Source organism: Biomphalaria glabrata, chromosome 11 (genome assembly GCF_947242115.1).
Source record: "Biomphalaria glabrata chromosome 11, xgBioGlab47.1, whole genome shotgun sequence".
NCBI lineage: Eukaryota > Metazoa > Mollusca > Gastropoda > Planorbidae > Biomphalaria > Biomphalaria glabrata.
Genome location: NC_074721.1, coordinates 38340884 through 38357940, shown reverse-complemented (window position 1 = coordinate 38357940; position 17057 = coordinate 38340884). Strand labels below are relative to the sequence as shown.

Below are 17057 nucleotides of genomic sequence, written 5' to 3'. Positions count from 1 at the left end.
TCCTTTCTAGGACTGAGACATCTGCATCTTTATATAGGAATGTTCCAGTCTTTTGAAGTCGAGGCCAGAAGCAAAATAAGTTTATTTCATTCTTATCACACGTTATAATGAGAATTGCGGCACTTAATTAAGTGCTTAGGTTTATTTCTTATACTTTATGATGAAATGGGGTGTCTTTCTTCGTATTGCTAGATAACTAAATTGCAAACTTCTTATCAGTCGGTAGACCTAATAATGACGGATATGATTGACATTTTTCATGTACGGACGCTTATAGCAATCAAAAAATTTCCATTTTGCTTTGCTTTATACGTTTTATTATTGTAGCTTTTATATAGTGCTACTTTCATGCTTATAGCATGCTCAGAGCGCTTTGGTCCAATCTCATTTGTGGACTAGTTGGGGGGGGGGGTATCTAGGAGTTGGTTTTCCGTGCTGCCTTTAGGCGCTCAGTACTCTACCCGAGTCGGGTGTCGAACCTCGAGCCCCCTTCTAGGTAGCCAAGCCAAGCCAAGTGCACTTGGCCTCTCGACCACGTTTCCGACGCTCCTACAGAAATGAAGATTATTACATGATGCATCCTAGCCCAAAAGGCCCTCCGGCATGACGGCGTGGAAAAGGAGCTAGCAGGATTCAAACTCTGGACCATCGAAACTACAGACCGAGGCGCACGACCAAGCAGCTTAATTAGTACTCTTTGATTGGCTTGTTTTTATAATCGACGGTTAACAGGAGGGTCATGTGGTCAGCACAATGACCGACCTCCTTTACTACCCCCAAAAATTGTCAGGCACAGATTAGGTTTGACTTAGGAATGTTCTATCAATAAAGATTTTTTAACCCCAATTTTCACAGGAATTTGAACTCATGACCCCTCGATTCGGAAGCCAGGTTCTTGTCCAAATAACCTAAGGCAAAAATGTGTACATTTTCTTCTTCTCTCTGTTTCAAGCATTGCTTTAAAAGTGTTAGCAGTAGGGGCCCTATATGTGGGAAAAAAGTTTTGAAGAATTCTTACATCAAACCGTCCGAACCTGGGGCTTTATCGTTTTGTGTAGTGTCAAGGGCAGCCCTCAATTCCTCTAAGGTAAAAGGGGTGTCTGTCGTTTTGTGTAGTGTCAAGGGCAGCCCTCAATTCCTCTAAGGTAAAAGGGGTGTCTGTCGTTTTGTGTAGTGTCAAGGGCAGCCCTCAATTTCTCTAAGGTAAACAGAGTGTCTGTCGTTTTGTGTAGTGTCTAGGGCAGCCCTCAATTCCTCTAAGGTAAAAGGGGTGTCTGTCGTTTTGTGTAGTGTCAAGGGCAGCCCTCAATTCCTGTAAGGTAAAAGGGGTGTCTGTCGTTTTGTGTAGTGTCAAGGGCAGCCCTCAATTTCTCTAAGGTAAACGGGGTGTCTGTCGTTTTGTGTAGTGTCTAGGGCAGCCCTCAAGTCCTCTAAGGTAAAAGGGGTGTCTGTCGTTTTGTGTAGTGTCTAGGGCAGCCCTCAATTCCTCTAAGGTAAAAGGGTTGTCTGTCGTTTTGTGTAGTGTCTAGGGCAGCCCTCAATTCCTCTAAGGTAAAAGGGGTGTCTGTCGTTTTGTGTAGTGTCTAGGGCAGCCCTCAATTCCTCTAAGGTAAAAGGGGTGTCTGTCGTTTTGTGTAGTGTCTAGGGCAGCCCTCAATTCCTCTAACGTAAAAGAGTCTGTCTGTAATTAATTTTTCTGTCGTCGTTATTGTCTTACAGTTTTCTATGAATTTTTCCTGTATGTCTATGTCTGTCAGTTCTTTTTTATACAATTTTTTGAAGATTTTAGAACCATTTTGCGTTTCCATTCCATCTTTGTCTTTTATGGTTTTTATTGTCTTGTCCTTTGTGTGTTCTGTTCTATCGCTAAGAACACTTTACTAGGCTCTTCCGCCATTCTAGGTTTCTTACACCGTATCTCGGCCCCTTTATACTTGTACATATTTATTGATTCCAATTGTTCCTTTATTTGAGCCTTTTCTATTTCATCTTGTGAAACTTGTAATAAATCTTTTAGTCTTTCCTCTTCTTTGCGTCTTTTTTCACTTTTGGTTGCAGCCAGAATTTTAATTTGCTGCTTTAGTGGAAGTCTTCCTTTGGAAATGTTCTTACATGGAGTCCAATCCATATTGACCTATATATTGACCTTTTCTGGTGTAGATTTTGTCAAGATTTGTAGCGTTTCTTAATTGCAACGTTATCGTTGTCCCCATATGTTCAACCCCGCCAGTCTCCGCCAATGGATGAGTGTAGACAGGGCCGGATTTAAGTGTGTGGAGGCCCCTACACTTTTTCTAAAACTTTAATCCACATATTAATAAAAATAGTAATATCAAATAGCATGCCATGCCATACGGGAGAGTACTTTCAAATTAAATTTGATTGTCTTTCGTTAAATTTTTTTATTTAATATACATATTTTAGTAACCAGAAAAATGTACATTTTTAGGGTTTACGCAATCTAACTAATCCGGAATATATAATTTGAAGACTGTCACACTATACGCGGACGCTTTTAACCATGACAGTGATGCCAACTGTACGATTTAAAGTATTGTTTGTAAACAAGCAAAAAAAAAATGAAACCATAAAAGTTTCTGACCCGTCAAAATATGAATTATTTTTTTTTATCTATTGTGCGGGCCCCTCACTTGTGGAGGCTGGTCTGTAGCACCGCCTGTTCTCCTCTAAAATCGGCCCTTAGCGTAGACTTTTCAAATGATAGAGAACAATAAAGCTAGTTGCTATTATATTCATTACAACCTACATTATTAGGCCTGTACAAGAAACATTTTCCCCTTTGGGAATGATTTGGCTAAGAGATATAAATAAATAGTTTTTTGTTTCATTATTGTCTCAACATTTTAGATAATCGCCAATAAAAGAGCGTTGACGAGACTGTTATTAAAACTGTGACATTTTTATTTACTTTAATTAAAACCTCCAATAACTGCGCAGCTCATTCTAGTGGTCCAATCAATACACTTGGGATGGGCCGAATCTTAATAGGTAGGATTTTCCCCGCTAAGCATTTTTGTGTTGGCCTACAGCGCCATCTGGTGGAGAGTTGTAATCGTGTTTTGCCGCCACGCGCTTAACGTTTGGACGGCAAGTTATTCCGATTTGTTAAGAGCTAAATTGATTTAAAATTCTAAAATTTGAATTGTTTCTTGACACAAACTTGTAATAGGTAAAGTTAATATTAAAGAAAATATTTTAATAGCCGCTTGAAAAAAGTATCTTAAATTTATTCTGGTCTTTTTCTTTTAATCTTTGAAATAAGATAAAACCTTGAAATAAGAAAAACTTGATAAGATAAATTTTTGAGATAAGACTAAGACTAAGACTGCTTTATTGATCCTTACGGAAATTTGTTGTGATTACAAAGACTCTTTTCTCATATAAAGACAACACAACAGAAAAATACACATAAGATAAAACTTTAAAATTCACATTCTACCAAACAATATTGTGAAAGAATTTATGTTTTATTATTTTAATACAACAAATGTTATATATACACATCATTACAACAGTAAAGTTTTACAACAAGAACACTATACATAATAAAATACAACACAATATTGCGCAACATCAACCTCCATTGATTTTAGGGCGCCCTCTGAATCCACCCAACTCTAATGGATACCTGACTTTAGTTGGGGAAAATAAAGGCTGTTGGTTGGTGTGCTGGTCACATGACTCCCTTCTCCTTAACTATTGGCCAAAGAAACAAATCTGCCTTAAAAATATCAAGGTCTGAAAGGGGAACTTTATGATCAGTGCTGGGTTGACACCAGGTGTTAATTGTAACATAAAAGTCAAATTCTGTGAAGGTTAACATAATATTATTTTTTTTCTAGAACTGGTTGATATACTAAATTCTTCAAAAAGTTAAAGCCCATTACTAGTTGAAAATTATAATAATGGATATTGAACAGTTGCAAATTTATATTTATAGTTTATTTAAATAAAATAACCTACATTATTAAGCCCCCAGTTTATTTTTCAGTATACTAACAAATCTTGAACAATAACAGCGACTTGGAACATATTGTTCTTTAGGAATAATGAGAAATTCCTTACCGCTATAAAGCTAGTACATAACAAAATGGTCAGAACATTTCACAAGATCCTTGAGACCTAGAGAGACAATCCTACGAGGAATGTTTCCAGAGGCAAAGAAAACAAAAGTGAGATTAATTGGCAGGCATAAAGCTAGAAATGAATGGACAGATTTAATGTTAGAAGAGACGCTGGACAGGGCCAGTCTTAGGCATAGTCAAACCCCGATTGGTGGGTGGCCTCTCACAGGACTCAAAACAATGTTTAAGAGAAAAAATAGCGAAACTTTTGCCCTACGTTATTGTTGGAGTACATTAAGTTTTAAATAAATTGCGTCATTTTATTATTTCGCTTTTTATTTTTCAATTTCATTTGGGGCCACCAAACTCTCTTCACCTAGGGCCTCCAATTATCTAAAGCTGGCCTTGCACTTGGAATGAATTGACAGACCTAATGTTAGAAAACACATTGGGAATGAATGGACAGACCCAATGCTTTAACCTATAGGCAACATAAGCATCAGCTTAAAGCTCCCACTTGCCTGGGGGCCCCCCAAAACATTATTTTGAAGAAAAAGCATAGGAATAAACTACCTTACGTTGATACAAGGGGCCCTATATCTCAAATAGCTTAGGGTCTTATCAAGTCTAAATCTGGCCCTGGACAAACCAAATGTTAGAAGAAACATTGGGAATAAATGGACAGATTTAGTTTTAGTTGAGACACTCTGCATGGCAAGAAATAAAAAAGAAAATGTAAGGAGCTGGTCAACATATCAACATTAAGAGACAAGGTAAAGATACAGAGAAGGAAGTCTGTCCAGAAATGGCTATTAAAAAATCCCTTTTGCACCAGCATATCTTTAGATACACTAATGCTGATGACTTCTGCTAAGTAAGAGAAGATAACTTCAGTCCATACTTTCTGTTACGGAGTCAAAGGTCAAATAATATTGGTTCTGATAAATATACAAATTACATAATATGTATTGGGTTTACGTTTTTGCCTAATATATTTTTTAAAGCAAAAGAAAATTAATTTCAAATTTGTGCGATTTATTATTAGGTAAACAAGAAGTTTTCAGTTTTTTTAAAGCAAGTTTTCATACATATTTAATTATAACCTCTTGTTTTTTATCTTGAATATACCGTTATACAAATTCATCATGATAATTATATGGACATTATACATATGTTAAAACAGTTTTTTTTAATAAATGAAAGAATTTGTGTCTTGAAATGATCATTATGGTATAAATACAGTCATTTAAAGTAAGTAGGCTTATCTTTGCTTAGTTAATAAAGTTAATATTTTTTCTACAAACGCTTTTTATTGTTTAAATTTTAAAAAAAAATCCAACATAATTTTGTAAATATTTTTTTCAAAGATTTTCAGTAATAAAATAAACAACTATTTGAAAATATTTTATCATTTTTTTTTTCAGATTAAATTTTGTTTTTTGCTTTTGGACGGATTGATATAAAAGTGTATGAACATATTTCACACACAGTCTCTTAGTTACGTAACAACAAGCTCTGAAAGACTGGACACTCGCTGATATCTAAATGGTTCTGGAAACAAATTCAAGCCAGTAGAGCAAAGAAAAGTAGTGGTCCTTTTTTTTTTTTTTGAACAATTAAATTTTTATGTGTTCTTCAAATATGGCAATTATCAGCATAATTGCAAATCCTGTAAGAATGCCTATGTTACTCAAGACAAGATCCAATACATGTTTGCTTTTTATGAGAAGTGGCATCTGAAAAAGGAACATTAAAAAAAAAACATTTAAAAATTCAGTAGAAATAGAAACAATTTTTTTAAAAATAGTTATGAATTGGGGGCAGGGTGGTAAAGGGCTTTGATTCCAAACAGATAGGTCTTGAGTTTGAATCCCAGTAAAGACTTGGAGTTTGAACTTTTTAGGAAACCTCTAAGTCCATCCAACTCTAATGTTGGGGAAGTAACTGTCGACCAAAAAAAAAACTTTACATCATTTCCCTTCTGTCCCCATTGATAGCATTGTCTGAAAATGGTACTTAAGGCTTCTGCGTGGTGTTGATTCTTTGAAATATAACTAGTGTAGATCTAAGTCTGACTGGAAGTAACACTGAACTCAAACTACTTCAGTAACACTGGCGAAAGGCCGAAACAATCAAAATATGTAGTCGACGTTGATGTTAGTCTACAAATATGTTTAATAATCACGAAGGGAATCGTCTGATGTCAGCTATGTCCGTAAACTACTTCTTATTCTTTCTAGGATAGGAAAACGTCTTGTCTCTATCAAATCCTAAAGCGTTCTTGTTTTTTAAAGATCTGTCACGTCACTTGTCACTAAGTAAAACTTTTCCCTTATTCCCGAAACAAATACTAAATTCTAATCATGTCATAACACTGAATATGAAAAAATTAACAGAAAATATGATCCTTTGTCACTGATGAAGCCCTCATGGTAAAGCGTCCTTTAGTTATTGATTTTTTAAATTTAGTTGCTCATCAATGCAGTTTATTAATCTTAAAATTTTACTTTCTTACTGATACAACTACTTAACAAACTATTTATTCCATTACGCTGCCATTGAGAGTGAACTGTTCTACAAATAATGGGATTTAGTTATTGAAAGTGGGACTTAAAACAAAAAATCTTATGCTATCTTATAATATTATATCATATTAGACTTAAGCTAGAGGAACTTACCAAATCTACAAGGGCGATATATATAAACATGCCAGCAGTTATAGCAAATATCCAAGCTCTGACTACATCATTGGCTGAGACTACAATGCCAACATACAGGCCAATGAAAGCTGTAAGTGCAGACAGAAAGTTCAGGCCCAGTGCCTTCTTTATGCTCATTCCAGACTTGATCAACACAGCAAAATCACCTTGGTAACAAGATACATTTGGGGCATTAAAATATTTCTTATATGATTTTGTGTCTTGAAGAATTAACTTTCTAAAGATTAATAAAAAAATTTTGTTACACTTAAGCATTCTTCAAGCAGCTATTATTTAAAAAAGAGGGCAGTATTTAAACCAAAATTCTATTGTTAATTTAAAATGTGCCACATTAATACCACATCTCCATTGTTTGCAGCTCCAAAACAGCTAATTAAAAAAATGTGTTAAATTCAGCTATAAAAAAGGTATATGTGTTTAACAATGGTTTAGCATATAAACTTATTGTCATTACCAAGTTCATGTGGAAGCTCATGACAAAACACAGCAATAGAGGTGCCAACTCCAACAGATATGCTACCAGAGAATGCAGCACCAATGGCAAGACCATCAGCTAAGTTGTGAAGACCATCCCCAAGAATAATCATCACAGCCAAGGGTGTAACTCCTGAAGATTACAAAACCATGATTAGCTTAATAAAAGCATTAGGAATACAATTTTTAATGAATTTTACTTTTATTACATCTAAAAACTTATCTTATTTTATAGATTACAGACTTTGCTTCAAAAAAGAAGATAATTAAATCCTACATATTTCATGTGTCACAATCTAGTCAGGTATGTTAATCAATGCTTAGTTGTTTTTTTTTCCTGACTGATTCAGGCAACCCATTCCATTCACAAAGAAGGAGCACTTGTACAAATTTGTTCTAGCATATGGAATAAGAAATTTGCCTCTAACTTTGTGTCTTTCTGAGTATTTTATAAGGTTTTAATGATAATTCATTTATTTTTGTTAAAACAGTCACAAATCAAACTTTTCTACACAACAACTATCAGCAGTCTAATCAACTTTGCCATCACCTGCTGGCACAAAGACAAAGACTTAATAGACTAATTAAAAAAGGATTGTATATCACTCAAATACAGCTACCATCTCTTGAAGAGCTTTTTCAAGAAAGATGCATTTCCAAAACACTCATAATAATTCTTAAAGACAACCTGCATCCATTAAACCACTGTTACATAAGATCTGAACGAAGTGGTCATCTCCTTTCCATTAGGACTAAAACAGAAAGATTTTAAAACTCCTTTATCCCACTATCGGTCAGAGTGTTACAAGATCAGCTGTCGTCATCGAGAAGTACATAGAAGTCAAACTCATAAAGCGCTGGTTGTGAATGTTTATGTGTTTCGTGAGTGAAAGTTGTTTGAATTTTTCGTCCATATTGTTTTTTTAAAGTAGTTACACTGAGGTTGTCAATTGTAGTCAAACTGAATTTCCATTTGATTGGATCAATAAAATTATCTTATCTCTTATCTTAAATAAGAATTCCATATTATATTGATTTCTAAGAGCACATCAAAAGTCAAAGACATTTTAAATAATAAATACCATTTTTTGATGTCTTAATCCCATGGCTGTCATTTTCAGTTTTCTGAAAAAGCAAAAAATAAAACAATTATATCAAAGCATTAGCAACCAACCTGGTGTAAGTCAAGAGATATTAATATTATTTGTGCAGGGATCGCATAGGTAGAGTTAAATACTTAAAAATTAGTTTTTGAAGTGGTATGGTTACATTTTTCAAACTTCTATAGAGTTAGATGATAGAGCAAACAAGATACAAACAATGAAAACAAAATGATGTTTTGGCATAAATTTTTTTTTTAAGGATTTTACTCTTTCTCTCCTAACTGACGATACCAACGTTGATTCCACCAGAATGTGGTAAATAATTACGGAGAGAAAGAGTTAAATACAAAAATGTATATTTCAAAATTTTGCAAATGACCACGAACTGTTATTAGGTAATGAAGTCACAAATAATGTTAAACAAAAAATGGATTAAACATACTTAGAGTATTCTTTTGTTAGCGATTAGGGAGATAATGTCATCTGTCTTTATTTTTTATTTGTTCTTTGAAAATAAATATGACCAAAGAAATTAAACTAATAAAACCCAAGACATCTAAACTGTTACCCTTGGATGCCACATGGAAAATTATTTTAGATTCTAATTAAATTTCTACAAAGGTGGAAACCTAATATCAGATTTAGAGTTTTCTTTCACCTCCAAAACTTTAAACACAGTGTTTTTGCTTACATATAATATTAAAATGCAAATGTTGCATAAATGATTAAAAAATAATTGCTTGCTTTCTATTATTGTCTTTAATGTTTCAGGATGAAACGTATTTAGCAATCAAAATGTAAGATCAAATGCATTGTATTGTGCTTGATTATTTTCAAATATTTCCATAAAGTCATACACATATTTCTCACCAATTTGTCAGGCCCTTCAGAAATTTCAGTGACTTGATAACTATTCTCACTATGATCATGTTCACTGTGGCTGTGCTGAAAATAGATTTGATGAATTACAGATTATTAAATATTTGTTTAGAATGTGTATTTATGACAGATAAAAGATGTATTCTAATAATTCAGTGTTTCCTAGACTTTTTCCTTAACAGAACACTTCGCACATTCTTTGTATTTAGTAGAACACTTTGCTTATTTTTAGATAGATTAATTAAAATGGTGGCCTACTAGATAATTATTCAAGTAATTCATAGAATATCTAATTAAACCTCGCAATTCCCATTTTTGGGATTCAGATATTACATTTGGTGATATTAGAAACAGAAGTCAGGGTTCTGTAAAAAGTGTTACTCTGTGCTATAGAACAAAGGACATGATAATTGAAGCAATATTAATTTGGAAGCTACATTTCACAGATGGGTGTATAAATATGAATGCAGTTTTCATAATTTTTTTTTTAGAATTTATGATAATGATATATTTAAGCTATTTGAATTCAAAATAAATTTAAATAATATAAAGCAATAGTTTTATTTAAAAAAAAATGACCTTTCTAATTTTTCCATGTAAAAAATGTTGATTTTAACACATTGAGAAAATCTCTAGAGTTTTTCCCCTTTAAAAAACAAATCAATACAATGTTGTGACATTTTTTCCTATCAATAACACAAAAGGCTCTTGGACATTCTCCAGACCAAGCCATGAATAAAAGAAGATAGTTCAGGAGAAAATTAACAACTAATAAGCCAATAAGGGGTAATAATCTCATGAAACAACTATTTTTAAAATACTGCATTATTTCCCTTTATTAAATAATGGATTTACACAAACTATATTACTGCATATTTGTCTCTTTCAGGATGGCATCATTTACGGCTCTAATTTGGGATCATCACAACAACATTCTAAAAGGCATACCATATATACCCGATCAGCCAATAGGAAATGTAATGAGCTACTAAAATGTATATTTGACTAAAATGTTTTCACTTACTGAATGGTGACCCAGATTCTCCATCAGCAGTTCTATAATATAAAACAAGTAGAGACCTGAAGAACAATAATACAATTATTTTAAATGTTTATAAAATATAATGCAATATATGAATAATTTAAGACCCATGCCATTGGAAGCATTTTATAGATAGTGGAGTGCTTATATCCATAATCACTTTTGGCGATAACAACTTAACTGAGCCATTGCAACTTCTAGATGGCCCAACATGTGTGGCCCAAATATTGCTTTTGGTGGAACTGTTATCACTAACAGAACGGGTTGAATGCAATCAACTCTCACATGAACCTAAACCAGTAAACCAGTCATTAGCCTTGGCTGTCTACTCACTGAGTAGTAAGACTCAGAATCCAAACCTTTTCTCCCTTGCAGCTATACTCAAATAAGAGAAAGGCTTTGGGAGTCAACCCTGAAGAAAAATAAATTAAGAGCTGGCAGAACCTGCAACCTGCAATGGAATAATGGAAGCCAATACGAGGAAAGCACCAACAGGGACGTCCTTGTATTACTTGGCGACACACCTTCACGGAGGACCTCAGAACAGTGGACACCAGGTGGAGGCTTCAGACATTGCCAATGAAAGATCTTTATGGAGACAGCTTGCCGCCCAATGCGCAGAGGACCTAAGTCTAAGTCAGTTTATATAATTGAATCAGTTTTTAAAATCAAATTTTGTAACTGGCTATAGTTAAAAAGCATTCCATTTTAATAGTCTCTATACATGAAAAAACTAAGACCAAAGGTTATTAATTACAATACAAACCTGATCTGAACTAAAACTGAGTTATTAGAAAAAAAATTTTTTGTCAATACCTCCAATTATCACCAAGCCATATTTGACATATTCCTCCACAACTATTGCATCACTGTCTTCATGTGAGTGACCATGACCTTCTTCACCATGATCATGTATTCCCATTGCCTGAAGTTGAGGAAATAGGCATTTTATTGTATTACTGTCAATGTCTTCTGGTCTTCTTTGTAACTACAATTAAAACTAAGCTCATATTATATTAAACCAGCGTTTCTCAAACTGTGTTCTGCGGAACATTAGTGTTCCACGAGGCCTAATATTATATTAGAAATGATTGAGTATTCATTCTCTGGCACTGGCAGGGTTGAGTTTGGAGTAACAAAATTTGAACTTTTTTTTTTTACATTATATTTTCTTACCATAGGTATCAGATGTAATATAGCATCAGCAAATAGAGTGCCAACTGCCAAGCCAAGAAATGATGACAAAATAAAGTTATAAACTTTCTTGGATGCACATGGTACAACAATCAATCCAAGAACTGAACACAGACAGATGATGAATACTGCCAAGGTTCCATAGCCAAATTCTGTTTGAAGGCAAAGGTATAAACATATATGAAACTTATGTATTCTCAATAATGTCAACTTCAATTCTTAAATAAAATTAAGTATAATCTTTTAAGAAATATTTTCCTATATTGTGTTTTTGTATTAATGTTGATTTTTCCAAGTAATTAGGCCTATAACAAATTAAACAAATAATTTCACATCATCGTTAGTTTCTGACAAGTATGTAATGCAAACATGTGTCATCTTGACAATAAGGCATCACAGTTCTTACAAAAAATTAGCTAATCAAACTTAGCTAGGGTGGTAATGAACTGGACAATCCAAGGTAAAAAAAACATTAAGCTGCCAGTACATTTTATAATAACATATTTATAAACAGATAAATACAGATAATATTTCCATTCAGTAACTTTCAATATTATTACCTGTATAATAACACAACCTTTAAGATTACAAACTAATTATTATAAAACAAAAGTAAAGATAATTATTACAAAAACAATTTCAAAGTATAATGAAAATCTAAAACTAATTCTTGACTATGTGAAACTTCTTTTTATGCTCACTTTCAGCATCAGAAATATTGCTCACAGATGTCGACTCAGAGCAGGCACCATACAATTTTTGGTTGATCAAGGCAGGACATAGTAGCTCAAAATTAGTTTTATTCAGACCAGACTGGGAGTCAAAGATTGCCATCAACTGAGCAGGGGAAAAACATTCTTTGATTTCCTGTAAAGGAAACAAAATTAATTAGACATTTGACTAGAGTAACACCTTTAGTAAAATCACTATATTTAGGAAAGCCTTCAGGATAGAAGACTCAAAAGTAAAGTAGCAATTATACATAAAACACTGAATCATAATCTTCAAATACAAAAAAAAATTTAATAAAATACTCAAAAAGACATAAAGATAAAGGCGCATTCCTCATTCCGTATGCTAGGACAAATTAGTACAAATACTCCTTTTTCCCTAGTGCTATTAGAGCATGGAATGGGTTGCCTGAGCTAGCCAGAAAAACCAGTGACTTGGCAGAATTTAGGTCATTTGTTAATATGCATGACTGAATGTATGACGCGTAGGATGTAATCATCTTCTTTTTTGAAGTAAGGTCTGTATTATATAAGATAAGATAAAGTAGAGTAAGTAAAGTTAACTCTTTTGAACCTGGCAATTGATGTGGGCAAATGATGTAAAGCTTTTCTGTTTCTATGGTTAACAAGCGTGTCATGTGAATAGTAAAACAAACCACAAACCCCTTTTACACCCTCAGTGTATGTCAGGTACTCATATAGATGTATATAGATATATGGACTAAGAGGTATCCTTAAAATCCCTAAGTTTAAAATCCAAGTCCTTACCAAAATTTAAATAGAAACCCCTGGATTTATAAGAAATTTACCATTCTACCAACACTCACCTATTTCAGAACATAGACCTACATATATATAATAATGATTCTGATATGGCTATTGCACAGTATGTATATATGAAAACTAATTTTAATAAATGCTATCACTCCACCTATTTCAGAACATAGACATACATATATATATATATAATAGTAGTGCCAATATATATATAAAAAACACAGACATATGGACTAAGAGGTATCCTTAAAATCCCTAAGTTTAAAATCCCAGTGCTTACTTAAATTTAAATAGAAACCTCAGGATTTATAAGAACTTTACCATTCTACCAACACTCACCTATTTCAGAACATAGACCTACATATATATAATAATGATTCTGATATGGCTGTTGCACAACATGGATATAAGAAAACTAATTTTAATAAATGGTGAAAGTTTCATCTAAGCTGTCCAGAACAACATTGTAAAGGATTCAAATATAACACAATATTTGCATTATTACAACATAGCATGTATAAATTTACCCCACAAAAAACTAAAAGAGGTTTGTACACTACAGCTAGTGATATCTCTCCTTACAGAGCCAGTTTGTCGCCTGTGTCTTAAGTTTGAATTTTGAGACACCAGCTTGCCGTTAGTAGTGCTTCTCTTTTTCCTATCATGGCTGTGGCTTGATTCGTCAGCTGTAGAATGGGGGGTCGGCAAAATGCCTAGAGTTTCCATCAATTTACTCAATCCTGAAAAATTTATCAATCGAAAAATATTTTGTATTTTTTTAAAAATATCTTATTATAAAAATAACATTATTACCAGTTAATCTTTCGTAAGTAATATAATCAAAATCTGTCTTTTTTAAGATAAGTCATAGATCTGCCAAGGTAAAGTTCATAAAGGCAATTATGTTAATCAAAAGGCATATCCATTTTCAATAGGTTTCACTTGCATGCACAATTTGAATGCTAGACAATTAAAAGTAAAAAAAAAAAAGAAAAACCTTTTTAAAAACTTCTTAATGAATTAAAGACCAAATTAAATATTTAAAATGATTATAAAAACACATGAAAAAGAAATGAATTTATAAAGGGGGGAAAACTCTAAATTTGCTCAATATGTGAAATAAAAAAATTTAAACATAAACAACAAAATAATTAGCTCATCACTTAAAAGAAAAGAGTTGATCTCAATTAATTCCAATTTATGTTGAATTCCAAATTTTTAAGTATATGATAGCCATATTTTTTTAAGCTAACAACATTGATATGTATAAAAACCATCTGTACAACTGACCTTCTAAATTGATCATGCTACCATCCCCAAACTCTTTGATCAGCACAGCTGCAAAGGCATCCTTATCTGGGAGTAGTCGACACTTGTCCTCTATCTCATAATCTGTATACAACAATACACTTAAGTCTTCTCACAAAAAAGCTTATATTTAAATTTTGAAATTGTTCTTATTTAGAAACACCTTGTGTAAGTATGTTTTGTTTATGTTTTGAAAATGATTGCATAAAGAAGATAACAAATGAAAACCTCTACTTTTGACTTAGTACATGACAAATTATGGGAAGTGTTGATTTATGATGTAATGTTGTGTGAGAGTTAGTTCCCTTAACGGAGTAGGAAGTGTGTGTAGCTGTTCATTATCTAATATGGTGGAATAAAGCCTGTGTGTGTGTTTTGTATATCGGCCTAGTCGTTTATCTATTTCTACTTGTATTTATGAGTATATTAACAGGAAGTGAAGTAGATGAAAAATTATGGGATGTGTAGTACATGAAAAATTATGGGAAGTATAGTACATGACAAATTATGGGATGTGTAGTACATGACAAATTATGGGATGTGCAGTACTTGACAAATTATAGGATGTGTAGTACTTGACAAATTATGGGATGTGTAGTACTTGACAAATTATGGGATGTGCAGTACATGACAAATTATGGGATGTGTAGTACTTGACAAATTATGGGATGTGCAGTACTTGACAAATTATGGGAAGTGTAGTAGATGAAAAATTATGGAATGTGCAGTACATGACAAATTATGGGAAGTGTAGTAGATGAAAAATTATGGGATGTGTAGTACATGACAAATTATGGGAAGTGTAGTAGATGAAAAATTATGAGATGTGTTGTACAAGGCAAATTATGGGATGTGCAGTACATGACATATTATGGAATGTGTTGACTGAGTGGCAAGGCACTTGGCTTTCAAGCCAAGGGGTCTCAAATTAAGACTGGGATTTTCAATTTCAGGATCATTAGGATGTCCCTGAGTCCATCAAACCCTAATAAGTACATGACACTAGATGTGGAAAATAAAGGGGGTTGGTTGTTGTGCTGGTCATTTGACATCCTTGTTAACCATCGACCATAGAAACTGATGTTTACATAATCAAATGTCTGAAAAGGTTACTTTAATATACATGACAAATTGAACTCAAATATTTTTTATAAGAATGCTTTACGCCTGCTTTCCTGGTCGGGTGTCATGTGCTTCTGGCTGTTGTGACAAATGTTCATATGAGTTCTAGCCCTACCCACTTTCATTTCATGCCATCTTGCAGCAGGCTTGGACTAGATTAGAATAATCTTCATGTAAGAAGAACTCTTTGAAATGTATCAAAGCAAAATAAAACTCTCTCTGGTTTCTTTTTAATCTCCGCCAGTCATTATACTCATGTCTAAAAGTCCAAAGGATCTTAAATATCTGTAACTGCTGCAAGACTCAAAGATTAGGGCCCTGCTCATACAGTTTTTATTAAATTAAAAAAGGTATGCATAAATTTTACAACACTGAACAGGAAGTATTTATGACATACTATTCATCTCATAAAGTACTGCAGTAGTGTAAGCCAATTAGTTCTAAATGCTGGCTTCTTGGGATAAATCATAATACCACATGGTATTATGGTCATCACACTTGTATCCATTAACACATACATATATTCAAGAAATAGTTTTGTTTCTGGTCGAGCTACTTTGCATTAAATTTACCTGCATAAATCATATAGGAGAGCAGAGTGGCAAGCTGATCAATGTCTCTGTCATCTGACATCAGGTAGTAGCTGATGGCGTCTTCACTTAAACACTAGATGAATTACAAATACACACAACATTCATTTATATATGTAAATTAGAAGCTGTTAAAATTGTATTACAATTTTAAACATTTTTATTTTAATTGTATGTTTATACAAACGTATATTATAATTAATTGTGATTAATGTCTTAATAAAATAAAGATAGCGTAAAAGGAACATCTCTGAAATATGCAAGCAACATATTATTTGTATTGCAGGAGACTACCCTGAATTCATAATATATAGACACTATATATCTTTATCTATATATATATATATATATACACGACTTGTCTTTGAGTGGGAAGATTAATGAGAAGGGCAGTATTTCACATGGCTTATGCAGACTCAGCTAAGAACCACATAGTGCAGACCATTGTCTACCGGTAATCAATTTAGATTCTGTTTTAGCTGTCTACACCTGTGCTCAGCAATGGTGTGATTCGTGGGGGCCTTGCACAGAACTCTAACCCTCCCTCCAGTTAAGGATACAATAATTCTGTACAAAGAAAATTCTTTCATTCGTTTAAGAATATAAAGCTAAATTTCTTACCTTTTCTTTAAGAACTAAAGAATTGGTTTCACTTCCTTCTGACGTATGGTTGTGATTCGTTTCAGCAAGATGTTTCTGGAATAAACAATCTACATTTGAAATTGAAAGTCATGGGCCATTGCCTAACTAGGAGATACCTCACTGTGACTAAACCATTTCCCTCTGAACAATTTTGTTTCGTTTATTTACTGTATGTTTATAATCTTATATTAAATAAGGGAATATAACATAATATAATGTGATATATTGTAATTTAATGCATAGTTACATAACAAACAATGGAGGGACTTGATTTAGCAAACTGTCACAGCACCTCCTATGACAAAATTAAATTATATTGGAATGATATTTTGTTAAGTTCATCATTATTGTCTGTCCCTTGACTTTTGTCAGACAATGGTGTTGAACATA

At 33.1% G+C, this 17057-nt stretch overlaps 1 protein-coding gene across 1 annotated transcript in view; it reads right to left on the bottom strand.

Annotated features, from left to right (window-relative positions):
• Positions 1-3448: 3448 nt before the first annotated feature.
• Positions 3449-17057, bottom strand: part of LOC106052549 (metal cation symporter ZIP14-like) — a 30199-nt gene continuing 16590 nt past the window's right edge. Inside the window, exons 3-15 of the mRNA XM_056045613.1 lie at positions 16647-16721; positions 16008-16101; positions 14296-14397; positions 13588-13745; positions 12199-12364; positions 11480-11649; positions 11120-11228; positions 10286-10341; positions 9253-9327; positions 8362-8404; positions 7260-7412; positions 6764-6951; positions 3449-5821 (exon numbers count right to left, since the gene is read on the bottom strand). Coding sequence (XP_055901588.1) covers positions 5702-5821; positions 6764-6951; positions 7260-7412; positions 8362-8404; positions 9253-9327; positions 10286-10341; positions 11120-11228; positions 11480-11649; positions 12199-12364; positions 13588-13745; positions 14296-14397; positions 16008-16101; positions 16647-16721 — 1509 coding nt within the window. The 3' untranslated portion in view covers positions 3449-5701. The remainder of the gene's footprint in view (positions 5822-6763; positions 6952-7259; positions 7413-8361; positions 8405-9252; positions 9328-10285; positions 10342-11119; positions 11229-11479; positions 11650-12198; positions 12365-13587; positions 13746-14295; positions 14398-16007; positions 16102-16646; positions 16722-17057) is intronic.